Genomic DNA, 23,856 nt, shown 5'->3' with positions numbered 1-23,856 from the left:
GAGCCACTGGTCAGAAAGCAAGGAACAGGGTTCTCTTACGTAAGCACAGACTAGGTAAGAACACTTGCCTGTAATTCATCAGGAAAAAAAGATTCAAGAACCATACCAGATTCAATGCCTACCCATATGTTGGATGCTGAATCAGGCCATAGAGAGAAAAATATTAATGACACGTGGTCCCTGCCCTTGAGGAGCTCACTGGTTTGCAATCCTTCTTCACCTCTTTCTCATCTTCCATAACCTGCTATCAGAAATAGAAACTGATCTCTCTGCACTTCCATTTCCTGACTTTAATCACAGAGTCTAGTATGGCTAATTCATTTGATTAAGGAATAGAGTAGGCAAGATAGAAAATATGGTCTCAGTCACAATTTGGATCATTTGGTTTGGTGATGAGAGAAAATCTCCTTTTTGTGTTTTATAGTTCAACAATGGACTTAGTTAACACAGGACCAATATATATTAGTTCTAAGTGAAAAGAGATGTGTTTATCCCTAGTATAGGACTTACACACTCTACTGTAATTACTAGTTTACTTGTCTGTCTCACTCACTTGACTCTGATCCCCTAGTGAACAGGAACTATTTTGTGTTCACTCTTATATCCCTACTACTTGACAGAGAAGCTTACGATTTTTAACTCTGACTACACATCATTCACCTGCAGCACTTTTGAAAAAAATACCTAGCCCCACTCCAAACCTAGTAAATCACAGTTTCAGTGGTTTATTACTCACGAATCACAACATTTAAAAAGCTTTACAGAGGATTTTGACATGCAACCAAGATTAAAAACTACTTAGAAAACACTCAATAAATGTTTGTTGGAAAGATAATGAATAGACAATTAATAAAAAAAATGGATGAATGACTGAAAATTTAGGACTAATAGTACAGTTTCATTCACATCATCAGGTGGATATATAAAGAGCATAATAGTCATAGCAATGAGTGACAAAATAAAGAGCATCATATTTTTAACCACAGAAAACTATATGAACAGAATTTAAAAATAATGTCATGATATACACCCAGTCCTCTATGCTACGTTTTGGCCAAATGTGTTTGTGGGTACCAAATTACTATTTTAACGGGGCAATCGAACTCTCAAATTTGCTAGCAATTTCATTGTCTCAATACAACTGACTGCATGTATTTAATTATACCTGATAATCACTGAGAATACCCTTAGTTAATCAATCATTTGTACATGCAATGGAGCACCTGCAAATAATTTTAACCTCAGGAAATACAAGCTTGGAAGCCTTTATTATCTGAAATAGAGCAAATGTCCAAGGTGAACTTTATATTTGCATATTACTTTTGCAGAATGAAATGAGACAGAGTGTAATGGCAAAATTTGGAAATTTATATTTTTAAAAATCATCAAGATCTTCAGTGATTTAAGTCCAAGTTTTTCCCCCAAAATTAATGTATAACATTAAGATTTCACGTAAGCTTTATTTCACATAACACTTCTGAGATCCTAAACTACAAATTTTCTCAATATTTCCAAACAGCAGAACTGTTTTCCTCCTTATACTTGAAAATAGCAAAATTATATCAGTAAAATTGACTACAAGAGAAAATTAAAGGTTAAAATACATTTAATAGCATGATGTTTTCAAGTTAAATACACTTTTTAAAAATGTACATTTAAAAGTATATATTTAACCTAGTATGAGATGACAGGTTCTAATTTCAATATAATTTTAAGACATTATTTAGCACTTACTTCTATCCTAGTAATACTGGGAAAATTCATGACATAAGAGATTGACCCTAGCTGTGCAATAAAATTGTTAAAGAGTTCTGCCTCAGTAGAGGCACTCCATGCTCATGTTTCAGATCAGGTTTGCTGGTGGTGGTATATTTTAAGTCCCTGGTGATTTCACATCCCTTCTCTTTTCTTTGTCTCATATCAGCAAATTCTGACGGATCTGTATCTGGGATGTATCCAGAACCCCATTACTTCTTACTGATTCCATTACTATTACCCTAGTCCGAGCCATCATAATCTTTTCCACACAGCCACCAGACTGATCCTTTTAATATAAAAATTAGAGCATATCTCTCTACTGTTCAACACCTCCAACATCTTCGTATTATACCAAATAAAACTGAAGTTCTTACCTTGGCCTAAAGTCCCTATGTGATATGCAATCCCTGCCTCCTAACTACCCCCATTTCTCTGACCCCATCCCCTGAACCACAACATGCCTAGGTCCTTTGACCTGTACCTGGAAGGTCTGCCTTCACACACCTGGGTGGTTTATTCCTTATTTTATTTAGTTCTCTTCTCCAACATCACAGAATTAGAAAGGTAGTCTCTGCCTATGCTTATGAAAAACAGCACCTTGTCACTAACCCCTTTACATTGTTTTATTTAGCTCCATTAAAAGGACAAATATTTATTTGTTTACCATCTGTTTTCCTCCACTAGAATATATATTCAGGGAAAATAGAGACTATTTTTGTTCACTGCTATAAATCCTTGGCACCAAAAGGGTTGGTGGATTGAAAGAATGATTACATTTGCAAAGTTACAAACATATTCATTGTTAAAAAAAAAAAAAGCAAAAGGAAATATTATCAGTTGTATATGAAGTAAATTGTTATTGTCAGTACGAGTTAAATTCTGCTGCAAGAGGCAACCAAGAGGTACACCTCCTTTTTTCATGATAGGCATATATGAAAATGTATATATAAACGCTTGTGTGCATATATATATTTTTATAGGAAGGGAATTGATCTGCAACTTACTTTGTTTACTTATCTTACTTTTAAAAATAATTTCAGTTGTATAGACGTATTATAATTAATTTCATTTGTTTATTTAACAAATGTTTATGGTGTTAAGCACAGTACCAGCCAATTGGGAATACAATGGTAAATAAGATACAGGTGGTCTCCAGTAAAGCTCATATTGCCACCACAGCAAGAATATTTAGGATGTTTTTTATTTTTGGTATCACAAAAATGCTGTAATAAACATGTGAACTGCACTTTTAAAATTTCTACATAGCAAAAAAACTCTACAAAGTAAAATGACAGTCACAATCCAGGAAAAATATTTGGAACTGTACATGAACCTTGTATGTCTGTAGAATTGGATTTGTTAGGTCAAAGGGTATTTATGCTCATTTAAATTTGGATCGATACTTCTGAACTTACCCTCTAAATAGATTGTACCAATTTACCTCCATCAATAGTATATGAGAGAGTTCATCGCCCCACAATCCTTACCAGTGCTAGAAACTATCACTTTTTACTCATGACTAGTCTAATAGTAGGTGAACGATAGCTTACTGCTGTTTTAATTTGCATTTCTTTGGCAATTAGGGTTGGGCATCTTTTCAAATCTAATAGCCATTTGATTCCTGCTATAAATTGCTTAAATAAATCCTTTGTCCATGTTCTTGATGTGATGTTGCTCTTTATTGATCTGGAAGAGCTATTTATAAAATAAGGATATTAACCCTTTGTCTCTCATACATAGTTGAAAACATGTTTCCCAGATTGTGACTGTCTTTTAATTTTGTAGAGTTTCTGCCATACAAAAAATTAAAAAATTTTATATAGGTATTTTTTTTCATATGGTTTTAGTTTTTATCAAGTTTAGGAAGGCTTTCCCCAACTATAAGATTACAGATATAATCAACTCTATGACTTTTTGGGTGTATTTCTGGTTTTATTCCTTACATTTAAATATTTAATCCATATAAAATTTATTTTTTAGTATGGTATACTAAATTAAACAATTTTAGTCTAAACTGGCATCAGGAATATTTGGTAAAATTCAATAAATACATATTCTTAATAATACATCAATCATTCATTTAGCCACTATTTATTACTTATGATGTACTAAACACTGGGGATTTAAACATTTATGAATATAGAGTCCTTGCCCTCATGAAATTCAAACTCAATGAAGACAATGACGTGTAAATATTGCGATGAGTGCTATAAAGAATTATATACGCTATTATGGGAGCAAAAAGGATTTCCCAAACTGCTATTCCTGGGAACAGTGAGTGACCAGTGTGTCTATTGTCAAGTAAGTCTGGGAAATGCAGCAAGCTACATACTCCACTTTTGGAGACTAACAATGGCCAGCCCATTAACAATGTAAAACTCTGAAAACAACTGTTTAACTTTGTTTACCCAGCATTTCTCAAGTTTTTGACAATAACTTGTTTTTATTTTAATAACAACTAACAATTCCATAGGATTTCTTTTCTGGATTACACACTTGGGAAAGTACTAAAAGTAGGTTTTGTGTTAATCCTGTTCCACATATTTTAATTATGTCATTAAATCCTTATAAAAATTCTGGGAGGTAAGAAATAGATATCCTTATTTCCATATAAAGTTACAAAACCGAGGGGTTAAATGTCTCTTCCCCAATTCACAGGGTTGGTTAAGTAGTCCTGTCTTGGAATTCATGAAACTAATTTTGAAAATTCAGGTCTTTTTAACATGCAGTATGAAGTTCACTCTTACATTAGTCTGCCTTTATTTATTTATTTATTGATTGATTGATTGATTGATTGTAACATAGAGTAGATCTAACCTCCCCAGAAGAAAAGTATAATATTTCTGGCTAGTTCATCTGAGATACACTCTAGGAAACCCAGATCAGTGCCAGTTTTTTCTTTTTAACTTATTTTATTATCTAGGTGGATAATTTTTCAGTGTCCTGAGGATGTCCTTGAATTTCCTAGTGTTTAAAGGTGCTCAAAATAAACCAACAATTTTAAGATGGTACATGTACCAAGCCATCTCATCTCCTTTTTCCTGATTAAAATTTAAGGAAGTTAAGATGAAATCACATAGTTTAGAATGATTTCCAGAAGCTCTGATTCTATGTATGGTGTTGTATATAACAATCTCATTTTCTGGGAGAAAATGAGTGAAGAATCTTTACTCTAAGTCTGAATAGCCTTTTACTGAGAGATGTTTTAATGGAAGCCAAATCACTTTGCATCAAGTTGCAAGAGTTTGGCTTTCTCTACACATTTCCCTTGGGGAGATGTGCATTGTCAGACCTAAAGACTGCGCATCTGGTGAAGGCCGCAACTGCCCTGGTCTCTTACCCTGGGAATGGTAATGAATACCTTTGGCTTTTGTCCTTTTTGTTCTATTGAAAATAACTTATTGTTAGCTCAGGTTATTAGAATGTGCGTTTGTCTCTGTTTTTGGTCTGTTTTCTTGATAGTGAGTTTCAAAAGAAATACTTGCTACTGCTGCCATTATCAAAAGACTTTTAGATAGGTACCGATTACATGTGTTTGATTAAGAATCTAGACTTATCCAATTCAGTACATACGGACTTTTCTTGACTCACTTACTAGGAAAGGAGCCTTTTACTGTTGCTTATACATCCTAAAAATGAGTGCTTACTATTTTCCAGCTAAGCAAAATGAGGGGTATGGGTATGAGCTTGTAAACAAAATGGAATAAAAGGCTGAGATGGCTAAAACCTTGGGAAATTAAGCTCAGATCCTTTTATTTTATTTTATTTTATTTTACAATTCTTGAGAAATGTTGAGAAGACTGACATTTTTAAAATACATTTGCTGTTATACATTTCTTGTGAATATATGATTTTAGCAACAAAAGGGCAATGTTTCTTGCTTTCATCTCTGTGCCTCTGTAGACACTACTCTCTTGGCCTAGAATGCCTTTTCCCCACTTCTTGTAGTTTATTTACATTTATGCATCCTTAAGACTTACTAAGGTGCTATTTTCTCCAGGAAGCTTTTGCAATGACCTTTCAATATATATTTCATCAAACCATTTACCACTCTGCACTACTTGTCTATCAGCCTCTACTAGGTTGTAAAAGGTCAGAGACCTTTTCCTATTTCCTTCATATCCCCAATCCTAGGTCTAGGCCCTGATGCACAGTAGGTGGCAAAGGGGAAAATCCATTTAATAAGAGATATCCTTATAGTTCCAGACAAAGATCAAGATGTGCCACAAATAGTATTCTGAACATGGAAATTCATGAACTCCCTTAACTCCCTTAAATCTTTGTAAGATTTTGTGTATATGTAATTTTATATAGAGATGCTCTACTACTTTCATCTAATTCTAAAGTGAACCAGGGACCCCAAAGTAGGCAAATTCTTAGTAAAAACAAACTGGGAGTTAGCTAAGTTTTCAGATCATGACTTACCACTTTTAATGATACCACCCAAAAAAGCTTCTGCATTTGTTTAGTTTTGGTTTTCTTTAACTCCAGAAATATTTCACTTAGCATCATCAGAAGCATTGATTGAGAACCCCCTTTCATATATGATAGCAGAAGTTGGAATCTATATCACTGAATCCTCAGTTTTCTTGTGACTCACAAGGGATCTCACATTGAAAATAAGAGAAAATCTTGCTTAGTAACAGTCTGTACTACATATAATAATAGAACACAATTTGTATGTGAAAGCAGTAAGATAGATTTCATTCATAAAAAGCACCATGATTCTGGCTAGATAAATGACTTGAAGTCCCAGAGAGAAATTGTCATTTTTAGTTCTGGGATACCCTTATGCTACTTACACTTTTTAAAATTTAATACATTCACATGTTCAAATATATTGAGATTTTTAAGCTTGTGAATGAAATTAGCAACGTGCTGTGGCTGTCAACGTGATGCATTGCAATTCCCCTTGAGTGGTAGGGTTTAAAAATTAATTCAGCTCTTGCACCTGTTTGCTGGCATTCATCTGTTAAACATTTCCATCACATTTAATAAGTCTCTGTGACGCAACTCGTGTCCTTTTGCCTGGGCTCCTTTAATATAGTGTTAAATTCTCAACCATTTGAAATTCAAGTAATATTACAAATTTCAAACTGCTAATTAAAATCTGTGAACTTGAATGGTTCTGGATAAAACTGGCTTTACTTAGTGAGGTTCTTTTTAAACTTCTTCAGAGTCTCATCTAATCCCCAACTCCTACCAGGTTAAGTCTGATGACAACATGATCTCACTATGGGTGGTTGAGGTTTACAAATCCTTATACAATAGGGAAAAAAATCAGGTTATAAGCTTGAACAAAAACATAATGAGGAACATTACCTGCTGAGATGAAATAAGAGACATGGCTGAGAATTAAAGGACTGAAATTTTTCATATATTATTTTTCAATAAAATTAATTCTATACTGCCTATGTCATAATTTGCTCAGCATAGATGGAATAGTTCAAACTGGATCATGATTCCTATTACCTATTTAGGTGGTCAGCAGTCAATTTAATTATTGACTATATAAGGAGTGGTTGAGGTCTATGTGTCAGATGCTGTGAACACAAAGCAGAAGTCTAAGCAAGAGATTCTAGCATAGTTAAGACTCATAATCAGATAATTTATTTGAAACCTTTAGAAATATTCTACAGAGCATGCAGTATTGCTCTCAGAGTTGGGTCATTTGCACTTCCTAGACTTGGGAGATGGTAACAGGAAAAGGTATTTAGCAGTGCTCCTTTTTCTTGTGAGGTCAGCACATACTCATAATTCATTCTTGCCCTCCAAGACAAAGTTGCCTGCCCTCCTGTGGCATACTTACTTGCATTAGAACACTTCTCAACACATGACCTTTAAAAAATATTTCTCTCTCCTCCTGAAATACAAGCTTCCAGAATGCAAAGATCATGTGTTATCATCATTTTTCTCACGACAGGCTTGTTGAAAGACTAATAGACTATCTGACTGAATTAAAGATTACATGATAAAATGTTCCAAGTGTCAATAGCATATGGATTTTAATTAACTCATAAATTATAAATATTTCCTTTCTCCCCCCCCATATCCAAATCTAATACTGACCTGCTCCCTCCCATTTTTATTATTCTGCCTGTTCTATCCCACTAAATTGCTCTAGGAATAGTGCTTTGGATAATGTCCACTGAAGGCTTTTGGTTTCTAGAAGGACATGTATACATTTTGAAAAGCAGTGTTTCAAGGGCTAAAGGCATATATGTGCTATTAATCCCAGTTAGGGTATTTAGCCTAGAAAGGAAGTAAATCCTTCCCCTCCAAATGCTTTAAATATGCCCAAATTATTAATTATATGGCATTTAATAAAGCTCTCACTTGGAAGAAAATTAATAATAAGGAAACAAGTAAATCATGGCATCTCTTAGTTGAAATCTAGTATATTGGCATAATATTGAATAAAATGATAAAATATTAAGTAAAAGAATTTAAAATTACATATGTTCAATAATTCCAATTCAAAAAAATGTGAGAATAAATAAATATAAAGGGATTAAGACAATATCAAAATTATATTTGTGTTATGGTGATAGAATGGTATTATAGGTATTTAACACATTGACTGCCATGTGAGTTATATTTAACTCAGGCTAGTTTTGAGCCCAGGGCCTTGTGAAGCAAAACCCTGCATTTGGTTCGTGAAAATCTTACTGGTTGATGTTCTTATTGTTACAATTAATATTGACAATTTAATTCTAAAAACTTGGATTGCATTACATATAACTCATGCACAGAAAACAATAAAAAATAACAAATTAGAAAGGATTGTTTTGTTTTAATAAAACACCGTGGCCCCACAGAAATTTTTTTTTCTAGTGTGGCAGTCAAGGTGTTAAAGTTTTCTCTTAAATTTCTTAACAATTTTGTGTAATTTATAAATTAAAATGCTTTTATAATAAAAAATGAAGATCCTGTACTTTATGATCAGAATAGTTATGCAATTTGTTCAAGTTCACACAGCCAGTAAATTGTAGGGCTGGAATTTGAACCTACCTTGTATAATTCCAAAACTCATTTCCTTTTCCATTACTCAGTGATACAATAGAAAGCAGAGACATCAACCTTGACTAACAATGAAGGGTGATGAGGCTTTTAAAAAAAAGAAAAGAAAAGAAAAAAAAGCAAGTACCATGTGTTCCTCAAAGTTTATTTATGTGTTGAAAACTCAATGCCCATTGCAACAGCACTGAGAGGTAGAACTGTTAAGAGGTTATTAGCTCATGAAGCTTTGTCCTCAGGAATGAATGAATACCATTACCGTGGGAGTGCGTTAGTTATCAAGGGAGTGGGTTCCTGATAAAAAGATGAGTTCACTCCTCTTCCCTCTCTTGAGCACATGCTCTTTTGCCCTTCTGCCTTACCACTGTAGGATGACACAGCAAGAAAGCACTTGCCAGATGTAGCCCCCCAATCTTGGACTTCCCAGTTTCCAGAACCATGAGCCAAATAAGTTTCTGTTCATTATATTAATAAATTACCCAGTCTCGGGTGTTCTGTTATAGCAGACAAAATAGACTAAGACAACGGTAAAGAAGAAAGGACAAAGCAATATAGCAATACAGCACACTGGCTTGGTGAGTTGACAGAAAAGTCCATTTTTCATCAAAAGAGTACAGTGATAAAGTCAGCAACTTATAAATCCTACCTAGTAGATTATCATTCACAGCTTCAGCTTCTCAGAAATAAATGTACGTAGACTAACGCTTTACAGGGGACTTGCATAACTGTTAACATTCTTTTCTTTTGGTCTTTTTAGGAAGAAAATGTAGTAGCTTCAACATTGTTATATACACTATAGAGACAGCCTAAGTATATAATAATAATACTTAGGCAACAGAGATCTCCATTCAATAATCGTAATTTAAATTATAATTAATAATAATTCACATCCTCTTGTCAAATTCCAAGCCTTATAGGCTAATGAGCTGCTGACATACTTTGAATAAGTTGGCAGTGCATCCTAAGAGTTGTTTACTGTGATGAAAAAAAGGGGGCTGGGGAGGTTAAATAGCCCCTGGGAACGATTTCAACAAAAAAAGAGATGCTTTCTTCAATCTTAGTTTTCTTACACTGCTTGTCAATCTTTACTTTCCCATTCTTTTGACATCTCTGTGTGGTGACATCTTAACCATTCCCTCAAAGAGTGGCACAGTTGCTACTTGTATAGGAAGTCTTTCCTGGTGAATTGATTAAAAACTTTTTTATAGCATTGTCCTATTCACTCAAATGCATTCACTCACTCATTCTTATGTGTCCATTCAACCAAAGTTAAAAATAAATAGATATCTACTAGATATAGGTCTCCATCAGACATTCAAAATACATTGTCTGATTTAGTTATCCAAGAATCCTTTGAGGTAGCTATTATTATCCATATTTTTCTTATCAAGAAACAAGAATTCAAAAAAAGTAATAAATGTCTACATTTACAAAACTAGTAAACGACAGTAAGCTCAAATCTGACTCAACAGATCTTGCTTTCTCTAGCCCAGTCTATTGATCCCCTAACACATTCCTTAAGAGATGGATGTTGAGGCTATTCAGGTAAATTAGATGTGGTCATTGTATCCTTGAGGAGTTCACACAGTTTATAAGGGAGACAAAGTATAATGAAGTAAATGCTCATTACATATATGAACATTAGATAAAAAGTAAGTAACTTCAGAGGGATGGCAAAAAGGAAAGTTAAGGAGGGATCCAAAGTAATGATATATGAACTGAATCTTGAAAGTAAATAGAGATTTCTTTTGGGAGGGGTGAAGGATAAGGATAGAAAAGAGGTGAGAAAGGACATATCCTGAAGAGAAAGACCATACATAAAAGGATAGAAGTAAGAAAGTAGAAAGTCAGTTTGGGGAACCTGAATGGTGAGCAATTTGGTGATGACATGGGTTGCTTTATGTGGGAAAGATGGTAGAGAAATTAGTTTAAAAAGACAGGCAGAAGTGAAGTCATGAAAGGCATTGTTTTCCATGTAAGGAGTTTAGATTTTATCCTACAGATGACAGGGAACCCATTAAGGGTTTTAAAGAGAGGTGTGATCTTATGAGATTAATATTTTACATATATAACTCTGGAAGTCTATTTTATAGATAAAACTCTGGTAGAGCTTGGGTTAGAGGGATTTGAGAGAGACAAAAGGTACAGAATCTACTTGGAAGATTAGAGTAATAATTTTGGCAAATGTTGATAAAGGCTTAAAATAAAGCAAAGGCAGTAAAAACCCAGAGGGAAAAAAAAAGAAGAATTTAAGAGATATTTAGGAGATATTTACCTTCTCACTTCAACTCAAGGTTGATTTTGAGGTTTTGATTTGGGCTTTGGGGTAAATGTGGTTGGGTACACTGGAAACAGAAAAGGAGGCAGGATCAGTAAGCAATACAAAGCAACGTGAGATTTAAAAACACAGAACTTTATAACCTTGTGGGATGAACTGATTGACATGTTCAGAAAGTAGTGGCAAATACTGGTTTGGAGTTCTGAAAAAAAAGATGTATGGTACAGATGGGCATATAGATAAAGTCAGATCTGTGGAAATGGATGTAGATACTTAGCATCACATGGATAGTAAAAAAAGAACTAAGGTTTGAACCCCCAGCAACCAGCATTTAAGGCACAAGCAGAGGAAGAGGAATTAGTACTGAAAAAGTACAATCAGATAGGTGGGAGAGAAAGAAAAAGGAGAATATATCATTATGGAAGTCAAGGAGGGGTGGTTAAAAGAGTTAAAGGGAGTGGTAAAATATTCTGCCTCATATTAAAATTATTTGCTCAGATGTTCAATATCTCACTAGAATTTAGACTTCTTATGAACATATAACAAGTGTGTGTATATCAATATATATATGTATATATACATACACACACATACATATATACATATAGTGTGATAGTTAAGTTTTATGTATCAGCTGGGTTAAGGGATGCCCAGATAGTTGGTAAAGCATTATTCGTGAGGGTGCTTCCAGAACAGACTAGCATTTGAATCAGTAGACTGAGCAAAGATCTGCCCTTGTCAATGTGGGTGAGTATCATCCAACTCCTTGAGAGCCTGGATAGAACAAAAAGGTGAAATAAGACAAATTCGCTCTATCTTATCAAGTTCGAACATCCAAATTCTCTTGCCCTGGGACATTGAATTTCCTGGTTCTCAGGCCTTTGAACTCCATGACTTACAACAGCACCTGCCATCTCTCACCCCTTTCTCAGGCCTTCGGCCTCAACTGAATTACACCATAGGCTTTCTTCCTTCTCCAGCTTGCAGTTGGCATATTGTGGGACTTCATGGCCTCCCTAATCACAGGAGCCAATTCCCATAATAAATCCTCCCTTATATATCTATCTCTCTATATATCCTATTGGTTCTATTTCTCTGGAACGCCCTGAGTAATACATACAGGATCTAAATTTTTAGAAAAGATACATGTATATATCCATAATATATATGTGTGTGAGTGTGTGTGTGTCCTTTTTCTAAATTACTGAAAGGCAAGGAAAGTAGAAAAAGGTAAATCATGGAGAGAGAGGATTCCAAGATAATGAAGAATTCTAGATATTTGGAACTGTATTAGGTCCCAGGATTAGATCCTGAATTGCCTATCTTCTACTGTCCTCAGCCCTCTGAAATCCTACCTACTTCTTCATTTATTTGTTTACTCATCTTTTAATTTATGCAATTAATGAGTTTTTATTGCTTACCAGGAACTTTTCCATAAACAAGCATCACTTCTGCCCCCAAAAAGCTAAAGTCAAAGGTTTCCTTGTCTATAACTTCTACCCCACCCCTCTCCTCATTAACTCTAACCATCTCACTATATCAAAATCAATTGCTTCTTCCTCTGGTTTTCCACACCTTTTTGTTTATGACTCTATTACATATAGCATTTATCATAGAATGCAGAGTGAGTTGCTTATACAACTTTCTCCTTGGTGAGTATGTGAGATTCCTGAAGACTGAGCTGTCAGCATTCTCTAGCAACAGTGCTAAACCTTAACTACAACAAAGGGAAAGGGACCCAGAGCAGTGTCATAATTAAGAGTACAGGGTCTAGAATGAGATTACTATCTTCCAATCCCAGCTCTACTTGACAAGAGGAAAGTAATTTAACCTCTTTATATTTCAGTTTCCTCATTTGTAAAATGGGAATACAAACAGTACCTGCCTCATGAGTGGTTGTGAGGATTGAGTTAATACATGAAAATTATTTCACATGGTGCCAAGTATTTGCTCAGTAAGTGTTAGCTAGCATTATTTTGAATTATTATTATCATTAAATTAGGATTGGACCACAGTCAGTTGAGATTGGAACAGTCCCTGTTCCCCTCTTAGTACTACAAACTGAGAATAGCTGGATGTTTTACGAGGAAAAAAGATTTTCATGTTTTCTTTCATTTTTCTACATTTCCCTCTCTTCTGAGTTAGACTTCTTATATAGAATATCTCTTGAAAGGATTACTTATTAATAGAAAATAACTTTATCTATGAAATGTCATTTGATAATTTAGTTGGCATAAAATCACCATACTAATACACACAGTGTATAATCGACTGAACTGAAGAAATTTAAAATGACAGAAGAGTAAATGCATTAATCATAGGCAGTGGCAATGACAACTACAACACACTGACCAGCCATCTAAATTCAACTGTAGGTTTGACCATACCATTTTCCATCAGAGTGATAATTTAACACTCTAACACCTTCACTTTTATTTCTTAATCATGTGGATATTAGTATTTCCTAAAAAGGAGTGCTTTTTAGGAAAAAATAGAGGAAGCAACACGTAGGTCATTAAACAATAAGGTGCCGGCAAACTAACTTGATTAACTTCATCCGGAGTGAGTTTATGTTCCTACTAAAATTTGATGGAAATAACTATTTCTTAGTGAATTTTATCTTATTTTATTATTATGTGTTTTATTTTGAAGGTCTCTCTCTAGATCAACAGACCTTTGCTACTTTGCTGAAAAAAGATGATTTCAGATACAAGTTGAAGCATGAGCCATCAATGCCACTGTGAAAACATACACCTTACGTGTCCTAATGGAGAAAAAGATAATTATTCTTTTCTTTCCTAAAAGTCACATATTCCTTAAGGGAAGAATAGCGTAGAAAGAAGTGATCAACCTATCACAAATCATACTGGCTATGGACAGAAAAGTGGAAGTGGAAGTCCACATTCAGAGCTCTGACTAGTACACTTGTTTACTCTCTGGATTACATTTGTTCTGGACAGAGAGGAGGAAAAAAAAATGCTTACAATTATACTTTCACTTTAAATTTCACAAAGTACATTCCTATATACCATCTCATGTATTGGTGATTGCAAGAATTAGTTATTTCCATTTTCCAGGTGAGGAGATGAGGGGTAGAGAAGATAAGTCAATCACTCAAGTTCACAGAGCAGATAATTGGCAGAACCAGAAACAGAACTTGAGGATTTTTGATTCCATGTCCTGGAGAGTCTCACCTATTTCTGAAGCTGCTTTAATTTATACTGAGGACTTTGATGCTTAGGTCATACCCCCTCTTCAATGTGAAGAGCAGAGTACACTTATCCTTAGTAACGCCTAACAACTTATACTTTTTGCCCTTGAATTTTCATTTTTACTTTAGCTGGAACCACACCTTTTTATTAATTTATTTGTTCAACAAGCATTCATTAAGCCATGTACCCATTTCATGAGTCAGAATAAAGGTTACACAAAAATTTCAGCCAGGAAATAAGTCTATACATTTAATCAACATGAATCACAAATATCTAAGAAGCTTCTCCCCTCCTTTTTTCCATTCAAATAATGACATCATGAGCCTTCTATCAGGTTTTGATTGCCGATGGATCAAATTAACTATTTCGTGAATTTAATCTAAAACCCAATGATCTAAAAAGTGATTGGCATACTTTGATTTTGGCACGAGCTCTGAGTCTGCAAGTGAATTTCAATATTGGTTGAGCAAAATATAATTACTATAGTTATATGTGCTAAACAAAATAACAATGATCATTATCATTATTATTACTCACCTTCATTTCAAGAGATGAGAAAGATGAGGTCTAGAACTGTTCAAGTTTACACAGAAAGCAAGTTGTAGAACCAGGACTTGAACAAAGATATTTTCATTTAATGGGTAATTTTCTTTGATGTAATCAAAGAATGAAAGAGCACTAGAACATGGAAAAGCTCTAATATATGGGGAGCCAGCTTCTACGGAAAAATATCTAGACTTTTTTATTCAAAGAGATGTCTAGAACCTATCCCATTTTTAAGACTGTACAAATCAAACATATATTATTTCTACAAAATCCAGACCACAGCCATTATTTTTCAAAATTAAGCGTACAAATTTTCTTTCTGCTGAAAAGCTTGAGAGTTTTTATATGTATTGCTTTTCATTATTAAATATTTTTAATTAATAAAAATATTTTATCAGAGCATTATTATTTTTCACGGCATTCCTAAAAAATAAGAATGGATAGCATTTCAACTTAAAGATGAATGAACTAAAGTACTGGGAGGGCAATGTGGTTTTTCTAATTTACCTGTGTATGTTAGTGTTAATGTTGTTAAAACATATTGGTATGGGGGAAATTTGCTTTTTATGACCTATGAGACTGAACATCAATTTTTTTTTATTAACATTGATGTTGTTTTACTGAATCCAAACCTTATAAAAGTAGAAACTTCTTGATATAATGTCCATTTTGTTAACTGTTTACCTTAACATTGAAAACATATTTACCAAATACCTTCCAAGGGTCAAACATTACTCTAAGCAGTGAGGCACAATGATAAGTATAAAAGTCATGGTAGTGCCCTCACAGTGCTTATAGTCTAGAGCAATGCTATCTAATAAAAATGTAAAGCAATCCACACTTTTTTTTTCTTTTGAGACAGAGTCTCACTGTGATGCCTGGGCTAGAGTGCCGTGGCATCAGCCTGGCTGACTGCAACCTCAAACTCCTGGGCTCAAGTAATCCTCCTGCTTCAGCCGCCTGAGTAGTGGGGAAGCCACATACTATTTAAAATTGTCTGTAGCCACACTTAAAAAGTAAAAAGAAATAGGTAAAATTAACTGTAATACTGTATTTAACCCAACATATATAAAATATTACCATTTTAGCATATGCATATAAAAATTATCAATGAGATACTATAAATTCTTTTTTCAAACTAAGTCTTCAAAATCTGGTGTGTATTTTACATTTGCGGCGTCTCTCAATTTGGAGTAGCCACATTTCAAGTGCTCTACAGCCACAAGTGGCTGTTGGCAACTGTGTTGAATAATATAGGTCTGGGGAAAATTTAAATGGTAAGCAAGCAATAAGATACGGCATAGTAAGTACCATCACAGGGAAATGCAGTGCTATGGGATGATATAGGAAAGCATCTCATCTAATCTGAGTAGGGCTGGAAAAAAACTTACTGGAATAACTGACATTTCGACTAAACTCTAAAGGATGAGCTGGAATTAGCCAGAGGAAAGGTTAGGGGTAGGGCAGGGATATCAGAAAAGAAACAGAAAGGTCAATATTCTAGGCAGAAATATGTCCAGGGCCTGCAGGTGAGTGATTATGGTATGCTGGAAAGACCGCAAGAACTTCAATATGGTGGGAACAGGCATGATTATGGGGAAAGAGAAAGATGAAGAGGAAAAGGCAGGTAGGAGATAATTCATGAAGGGATTTGCAAACTATGTGAAAGAGTATGGACTTTAGTCTAAGAAATCCATTCTTTCTAAAGCCTCTAGGCCTATATTTATGGAATTGGGAATTTCAGGCTGAAATGTGCTCCTCTTCACTGGAATACAATGGGGAGTAAAAAAGATGAACATAAAGAGGCTAAAGCTAGATGATCATTTGTTACAGTTGATGAAAATCTAGTTGTGGATTAAATGAGTCCTTCAAGCCATTTCCAACTCTTCAGCTATAACAGTATTAGAATAAAAATGATGCTTAACAAAATGTGATTTGTTATTTATGAATCATTTTTGGAGGGAACGCTCTGTATAACACTGCATATGTATTAAATATTTATATTAAAATTCCTGGCTGGTAGTTCTGAATAGTGTACGTATGAACATATGTGGTAGTAGTATGAACAGTGAAATCCTACAGGTTGTTCTTAGAATTCTCATGTAAACTGCTTATAAATTACTGCTTTGATAATTTACAAAGTAATGCACAGTGGTTGTAAGTGCTGTTTTCCAACTTGGAGCCTCAAACCTATCTTTTGGAACTCCCATGATAATGGAAAAGTACTAGAACTATAATTATTTACACTAGCAAAAGGCATCAGGATTTAGATTTTATAAATTACAGCTTAATCATCTGATTTACAGAATGCCACTGAGTATACTGTGATTCTAAGTATGGTGGTCTTCCTTGTGCTACTGGATTATTAGCTTTGGGAAAGCCAAGAAAGCTATATTTCCATTAATATGTATGTTTTAATATGTGTCAGGAACTGTGCTGTACATTTCCTAGAATGCTTGATAGCTTTGAACATCGTTGGTATGAATTATTAAAATCAGAAAAGACATTTAAATATAGTCTACTGCATATTATAGCTTGCCAAAATACATGTTTGTTAAATAAAGATATTGCTTAGGAATTGCACTGGGTTGAATAGAGTCCCCTACACTTCATGTCTACCTAGAATCTGTGAATATGAACTGATTTGGAAATAAGATCTTTGCAGATGTAATCAAGTTAAGATGAGGACATAGTGGATAACAGTGGGCCCTAAATCCAATATGACTGGTGTCCTTATAAAAAGAGAGAGATTTGGACACAGACAGATGCACAGAGAGAATGCCAACTGACTATGGAGGCAAAGACAGTGATATATCTACAAGCCCAGGAACACCAAGGATTGCTGGCAACCATCAGATGCTAGGGAATCGTCAAGGAAGGATTCCCCCTGAGAGCCTTGCTGACATCTGATTTCAGACACCAAGCCTCCAAAACTGTAAAAGAATAAATTTCTGTTGTTTTAAGCTACTAAGTTTATAATACTTTGTAATAACAGACCTAGGAAGCTAATACAGGGATCCTCCTGTGCCCTTCCCATTGCTTCCCACATTTCCTTCATGAAATACCTCTCTTAATAGACATGCATTTAATGGACTTGACAGATTAACCCTTTTCTCTGTTAAACAAATTGTCAGAGGGTAGCATTCTACTTTCTAGTGTTCCTATACAGTCCTGTTTCCATAAAAAGAGCTGTGTGCTTACAGCCCAAAGTGCCTACTACTGGTATTACATAATTTCATCAAGTATTACATAAACTGATAAAATATGAATGCAAAAGGAAAGACAGCTGCTGTTTCCATGAAAACTAAGTTGGAGACTTTGGAAACTCTTGATAAAGGTGAGTCACTTTAAAAAATGCAATCAAATTAGGTGTGGGTGTATAGGTTCTATAATTCTCTGCTCTTATCAAATTTTCTGTTGATCATACAATCATAACTCCAGACTATAATAAATAAAAAGAGGGTCTTCACTACAAGTAGAAGTTTATTACACTATATATATATATATATATATATATATATATATATGTCTTTTTTTTTTTGAGACAGAGTCTCACTCTGTTGCCCAAGATAGAGAGTACTGTGGCCTCAGCCTACCTCACAGCAACCTCAAACTCCTGGGCTCAAGTGATCCTCCTGTCTCAGACTCCCGAGTAGCTGGGACTACAGGCATGTGCCACCATGCCCGGCTAATTTTTTCTACATATTTTTAGCTGTCTGGCTAATTTCTTTCTATTTTTTAGCAGAGATGGGGGTCTTAGCTGGTCTTGAACTCCTGACCTTGAGCGATGCTCCCGCCTCGGCCTCCCAGAGTGCTAGGATTATAGGCATGAGCCACCGCGCCCGGCCTACATTATATTTTTATTTAGTTACCTGATGATATAATCTAACAGTCTGTAAACTTTGTAAACACAGAGACTATATTTGATTTGCTTTCATTCTACCTTTAGTGCTTAGGATAGTGACTAGTATATAGTAGCCTCTACCAAAATATTTTTTGAATACATGAACACAAAATGAAAACACATTTTTTCTGTTTTTTCCTTTTACAAAAAATCATATCATCAATAAAGTTGGATGATTATGGCTGATATTTAACATATAAAAGTGAACTCATTATAGAGAACTTAATGGCATTTACGAAAATGGAGTTTACTTACCCATACATGGATATTCTCACCTTTACTGAATCATTTGTCATAGGACTAATGTGCTTTTCATATGACATTCTTTCGGAAAGTACTTAAATTGTTCCTTTTGTACATCTCCATATAATTTCTATCTAATGCCAAAGTGTTATTTCCCCAAGTTTATAGATTAGGATCCACAGACAAAAAATTAACTTGAAGGCAGAAGCCAATTATGCTTCAAATTCATGAGCTTCCAAATACTAGATTAGTACCAATTCTATATTGTTTCTCAGCTTTTTGGCTAAGATCAACTGTAGTACTAACTCTGTCAATAATAAACTGTCTTGAATAAACTATTGACCTTCCCTGAGCCTCAGTTTCTTCAGTAATCGTATGAGGTTTCTTGACTGGACAATCTTTAGGATGTTCTCTAGCCCAAATCTCTTTGTCAGCACCAGAAAATTTTGGATTTTCTTATGAATAAAAATACTGCTTTTCTTTCCAGTATGTGAGACAGAAAACAACACACATAGTTAAAGGATGACAGAAAGGATTAGGTGGAGACATGTTAGTGAGTATGGAGTGGGAAGAAAAAAAAAGGAAAACAAGACAGGGTGAATTTAATGTCAGCATGCTAATATAAACTCCTTTTAGGAAAAACAAATATTATGAAATATTTTATGTTCATATAGCCCATAAGAATTCTGTTCTTACTTGCCTAAAGGAATCTCAGTGGTAAATCTGAAGGGCCTGAGGTATGCAGCTTAAAAAAATTAAAGAGATTTAGTCAACTCTTCATATTTTACTATCATAGCTAAGTGGAATATAGTCTTATTTAATTATGTCATAAAATAATTGCTATATGATCTCTAAATCTTGATCTGAATAAATTTATAATTCTTATCCCTTAAACTATTGATAATATTAAGATAGAGGCAGTCAATATCAGGTACTTTTTATAAGCTACATAAATACTCCTTTTTTTTAACTTCTTTATTTAAGTACCTTAATAGGAACCACTGAAAAGAAATCATACATTTGGTAAATAAAAATGATAAAGAGTTTCAGATGTTTCATCAAGATGAAAAATTTACCATTGGAAATAACTATAAGAGTTGTATTTTTGCCTTGGAAAACTTTCATCATGGAACACAGCTGTGAAACAACTTTGGCTTCAAACAAAAAGGCTATAATAAAGCGCCTCCTAGCTAGACTTAGGTTCAAGAGGTTTATGGTGGCAAACAGCAGAAAAGATGAAATGTTTCAATAAGCCCCTCAGGCTGATTTAGTTAGCATTCACAAAGAGGAATAACCTATACATCACATACCCTTTGTTAGCCGGTTGTTTAGAATAGATGTATGAGTCACTGGATTTTATTTTAGCAGTTGGGCAATGCAATTCTCCTTTTGCCCAAAATATTAAAATGCAGAAATGTGAAACTAAGAGAGGTAATGTCAGATCTTATACAGGGTGCTTATCAACCACTATGATGGATTAAGAAATTCTTTTGCTCTTCTTCTTCCATAGTTCACTCTGGTAGGCACAAATGATAGATACTTTATGTAAAAAAAAAAAAAATCTATTATTATACTAATTGGAAAACTACAGTGTATTTTATAAAAATTGTGTGTGGGGGAGAGGTGTTGGAGGGGGGGAAGCTTGCAACTAAAAGAAAGTTTTCATTAGAGATAGGCAAGATTCTATCCTGCATGATTTCAAGTACAAATGAATTCCTCAGGGATTTGGGGGAGATATATATATATATATATATATATATATATATATAAATATGTAAAAATATACACACACGTTTTTTTTTTCTCTCAGATACTGTTCAGAATTAATGAGGGTACCTGCGACGATGCTGGCAAGCTGCTGGGTTCTGGTGATGGGGTAGATAGTGCGCGCCTGAACGATTGCTGAAGCGATTTTCTTGGCATGCTTCTCCTCCCCATATGTTCTTAGGATGGATGCAATTGCCTGTTGATCTAAAGCATTCACAACATCAGCAGCAGTGGGCATGTCAGGGTACCTATGCAGAAGAAGAGCCAATTAGTTCACTGACGTCAGTTTTCATTGACAAGAGGTGAAACTTCAGAGTACTGAGACGTAAAGTCAGGCATTCACACATAGTCTAGGAGAGCTTCTGAGGTTTTAAAGTCAGATACTGAAATCTTACATGAATGAAACAGATTTTCCATTTCAAATACCCTTCATTATGGCAACTGGTACTGTTTATAACATTCATCAAGGTCTAGGCAGCAGAAGTTAAAACATTATACTAACCTTTAATTCACAACGAATTTTTTATTCTTCCTGTAGATTTTCTTCAACTAAAATATTAGAAAATGTTTGGGTTTAAGTTTTTTGAAATTTAAGTTACTACTTGAATTTTTTTTTCAGCATAGAAGATACTGGGCTTGCTGATATTTGAATGAACCTATATCTCAGGAATTCAACCTGAAGCTGCGAAGTGACTATTTGTGGAGACACAAATAGAACTTAGAAAGTCCATACAAAAAGATACTGCTAGTCAGTTTCCCTCACAAAAACTACAGCAACCTTACTGGCAATAGTGTATATTATTTAAAATGTTTAACAATATTGGCTCATGCACCCATGACAAAGGTCACCATGGGGTAAAACCTGGTAATCAACTAACAGTACTGAACAAGCCTAGATAGTAATTTTAGGTGGAGGAGAAAAAGAAATACCAACCTCTGGCCAAAGAGAATAAATTACAGTAGCAGAAAACACAGAAAACAGCACTTACTTTGTCAGACCATTCTAGTTTACTTTACTTTAGGGAAATGGGCCAAAGAATTCTAAGTGATGAGCTAACTATGACCTTACTTATTAGAAAGATAGCTTTGCTAAGAATACAGTTATTACTCTTATAGTCAATATGTTGGATTGATTATTGGTACCATGCTGTGAGGTCTTGTAACAAAGATATGGTAGCTTTAAGACTGGAGGATCAAGCCAGAGTGGGATTGCCAAGAATCACCTGAATCTCTCCTTGAAAACACTAAACTACACCTTGTTCACATGCCTATTGCTTCCAGGAGAAAATTTTGTTGCTGTCCTTGGTTTGTTTTGCCGTGCCCTTCACCTCTCTTTTTTATTCTGTCTCTCTCTCTCTCTTTTTTGGTCAAACTTTGCTTTCCATATCCTATGATTATTGTTTTTATGTTTGGCTGCCATTGAACCCGCAGACCAATGAACATCTTATGATAGTCTTGTTTCCATTTCAATAGGCTTTGTTTGTTCAGCTTTCAGGATGAATATCTGGTCTTTAGAGTCAGATCAATCTAGATTAGAATCATAACCTTGCTACTCATATTAGGTAAGCTTTTTAATCTATTGGAGCATCAATTTTTAACATATAAAATGAAAGTAACAATGCTTACCTCACAGAATGGTTCGGAGAAGTAGGGGTGCATATAATTGTAAAACAGATGGTATAATGCCCAACATACAGAAGATGCTCAACGAATCCCAATATCCTTTAGATCTTCCCCATTCATATATTTGCCTGTCATCATTCTTGGCTTAAATGACAAAATCCCTGCTAGACTTTACCTAGTTGGGAATTCACTTGCCCAAACCACTGAGCATTAGAATGAACCTTGGTAATGAAGTTAAATTTAGAATCTGTAGGATATAGTCCATAGTCCAGCTTTACCAAGACAATTTTAAGATTAGTATTGGATGTACTTAGTATTTTTTCATGATACTTCTCTATTTGAAATAAGAAAATTAAAACAGCATTTTGTTCAAGTGGAGTTTAGTGGACAACAGGCACAACTTTGTTTTTCTCTTATATTAACATTGAATTGTAGCGTAGAAATTTCCATAGTGCTAAAAAGTGTTAATAAAAGGAGCATCACTGTGGAAGGTTGGCAGGCTGGTAGGCAGCTTTGGTACAGGCCTTCATATCATGAAGAAGTCAAGATTTAAGATCTGTCCCCCAACTTAGGTTAATGGATTTGATCTCATCAGTCCTCCAGACTTCACTAACAGTGACTAAACTCATAAGAAAATATTAATATAAGTGACAATTTATTACCTTCTAGTGAAGAATATAACTGCCAATAGAACTAGACTCTCAAATCCTTGAAGCTGTGAATTTCTTTCTGCTACATGAGAAGCCTTATTATAATCTGAAAGCTGCTGTTGAAACTGGGATCAGCACAGAATAAATTATGTTTTAAGACTCCAGTGTTAAATGGCAACAGGCTAAGAAAACCTCTTGCATCCATCTTCATCATAAGGATACATCAGGAACAGACAGGCCATATTTTTTGGCCCAGATTCCCTCTCCCCATAACACTACGTGGATTAGCATTGCACATATTTGTATCTCTGACATTCCTTTCTATGAATTCATGTGAATCAACTCCCCCTTTCCAAATTTCTTTAGATCTGTTAATATCTTTGATTATGTTATAGTCTATGCTATCTACCTGAAAGCCATTAAGCTTTTCAAGATATATTTGCTCAACTCTAAGCTCATCCATTAGGTATTGACTTAAGAGTTTCTCAGGGGCAATCTTATTTTCAAGTTCTCCAGGGAGAACCTCAGGGACCCTGATTCACAGACTACAATTTGCTGATAAGTCTTTATGTAACAATACGGGAATTTATGACTATCAACTATAAGATTTGTTCATGGTATTTCAGAAGGCATATTCCTTAGCAAGACATAAGAACAGTAAAAAATTGCTTAGTATCTTATTACCTCTGTATAACCAACTCAATCTCCAAGCATGAGAATATATTTGACTTTTACTATTAGTCACTGGTTTTAAAGGACTTTTATGATCATATCCTTCATTCTACAAATGCCAATACCATGAGCAAAAGAAGTTATAAGTCTCAGAAACAACAAGGTTCTAACAAATATAGGTCACAA

General features: G+C 34.6%; 1 protein-coding gene across 3 annotated transcripts in view; it reads right to left on the bottom strand.

The window, feature by feature from the left end:
• The window catches only part of METTL15 (methyltransferase like 15), a 185,437-nt gene that overhangs the window by 5,779 nt on the left and 155,802 nt on the right, over positions 1–23,856 (bottom strand). For 2 of the 3 annotated variants that reach the window (XM_045557710.1, XM_045557711.1), the window contains exon 6: positions 20,795–20,973. In XM_045557710.1, coding sequence (XP_045413666.1) covers positions 20,795–20,973 — 179 coding nt within the window. Of the gene's footprint in view, positions 1–11,050; positions 11,121–20,794; positions 20,974–23,856 lie in introns of all 3 variants that reach the window. The other variant, XM_045557712.1, reaches the window with a different exon arrangement.

This window comes from Lemur catta, chromosome 7 (genome assembly GCF_020740605.2).
Source record: "Lemur catta isolate mLemCat1 chromosome 7, mLemCat1.pri, whole genome shotgun sequence".
Classification (NCBI taxonomy): Eukaryota; Metazoa; Chordata; class Mammalia; order Primates; family Lemuridae; genus Lemur; species Lemur catta.
The sequence above is the reverse complement of the archived record's forward strand: the minus strand, read 5'-3'. Positions and strand labels throughout refer to the sequence as shown.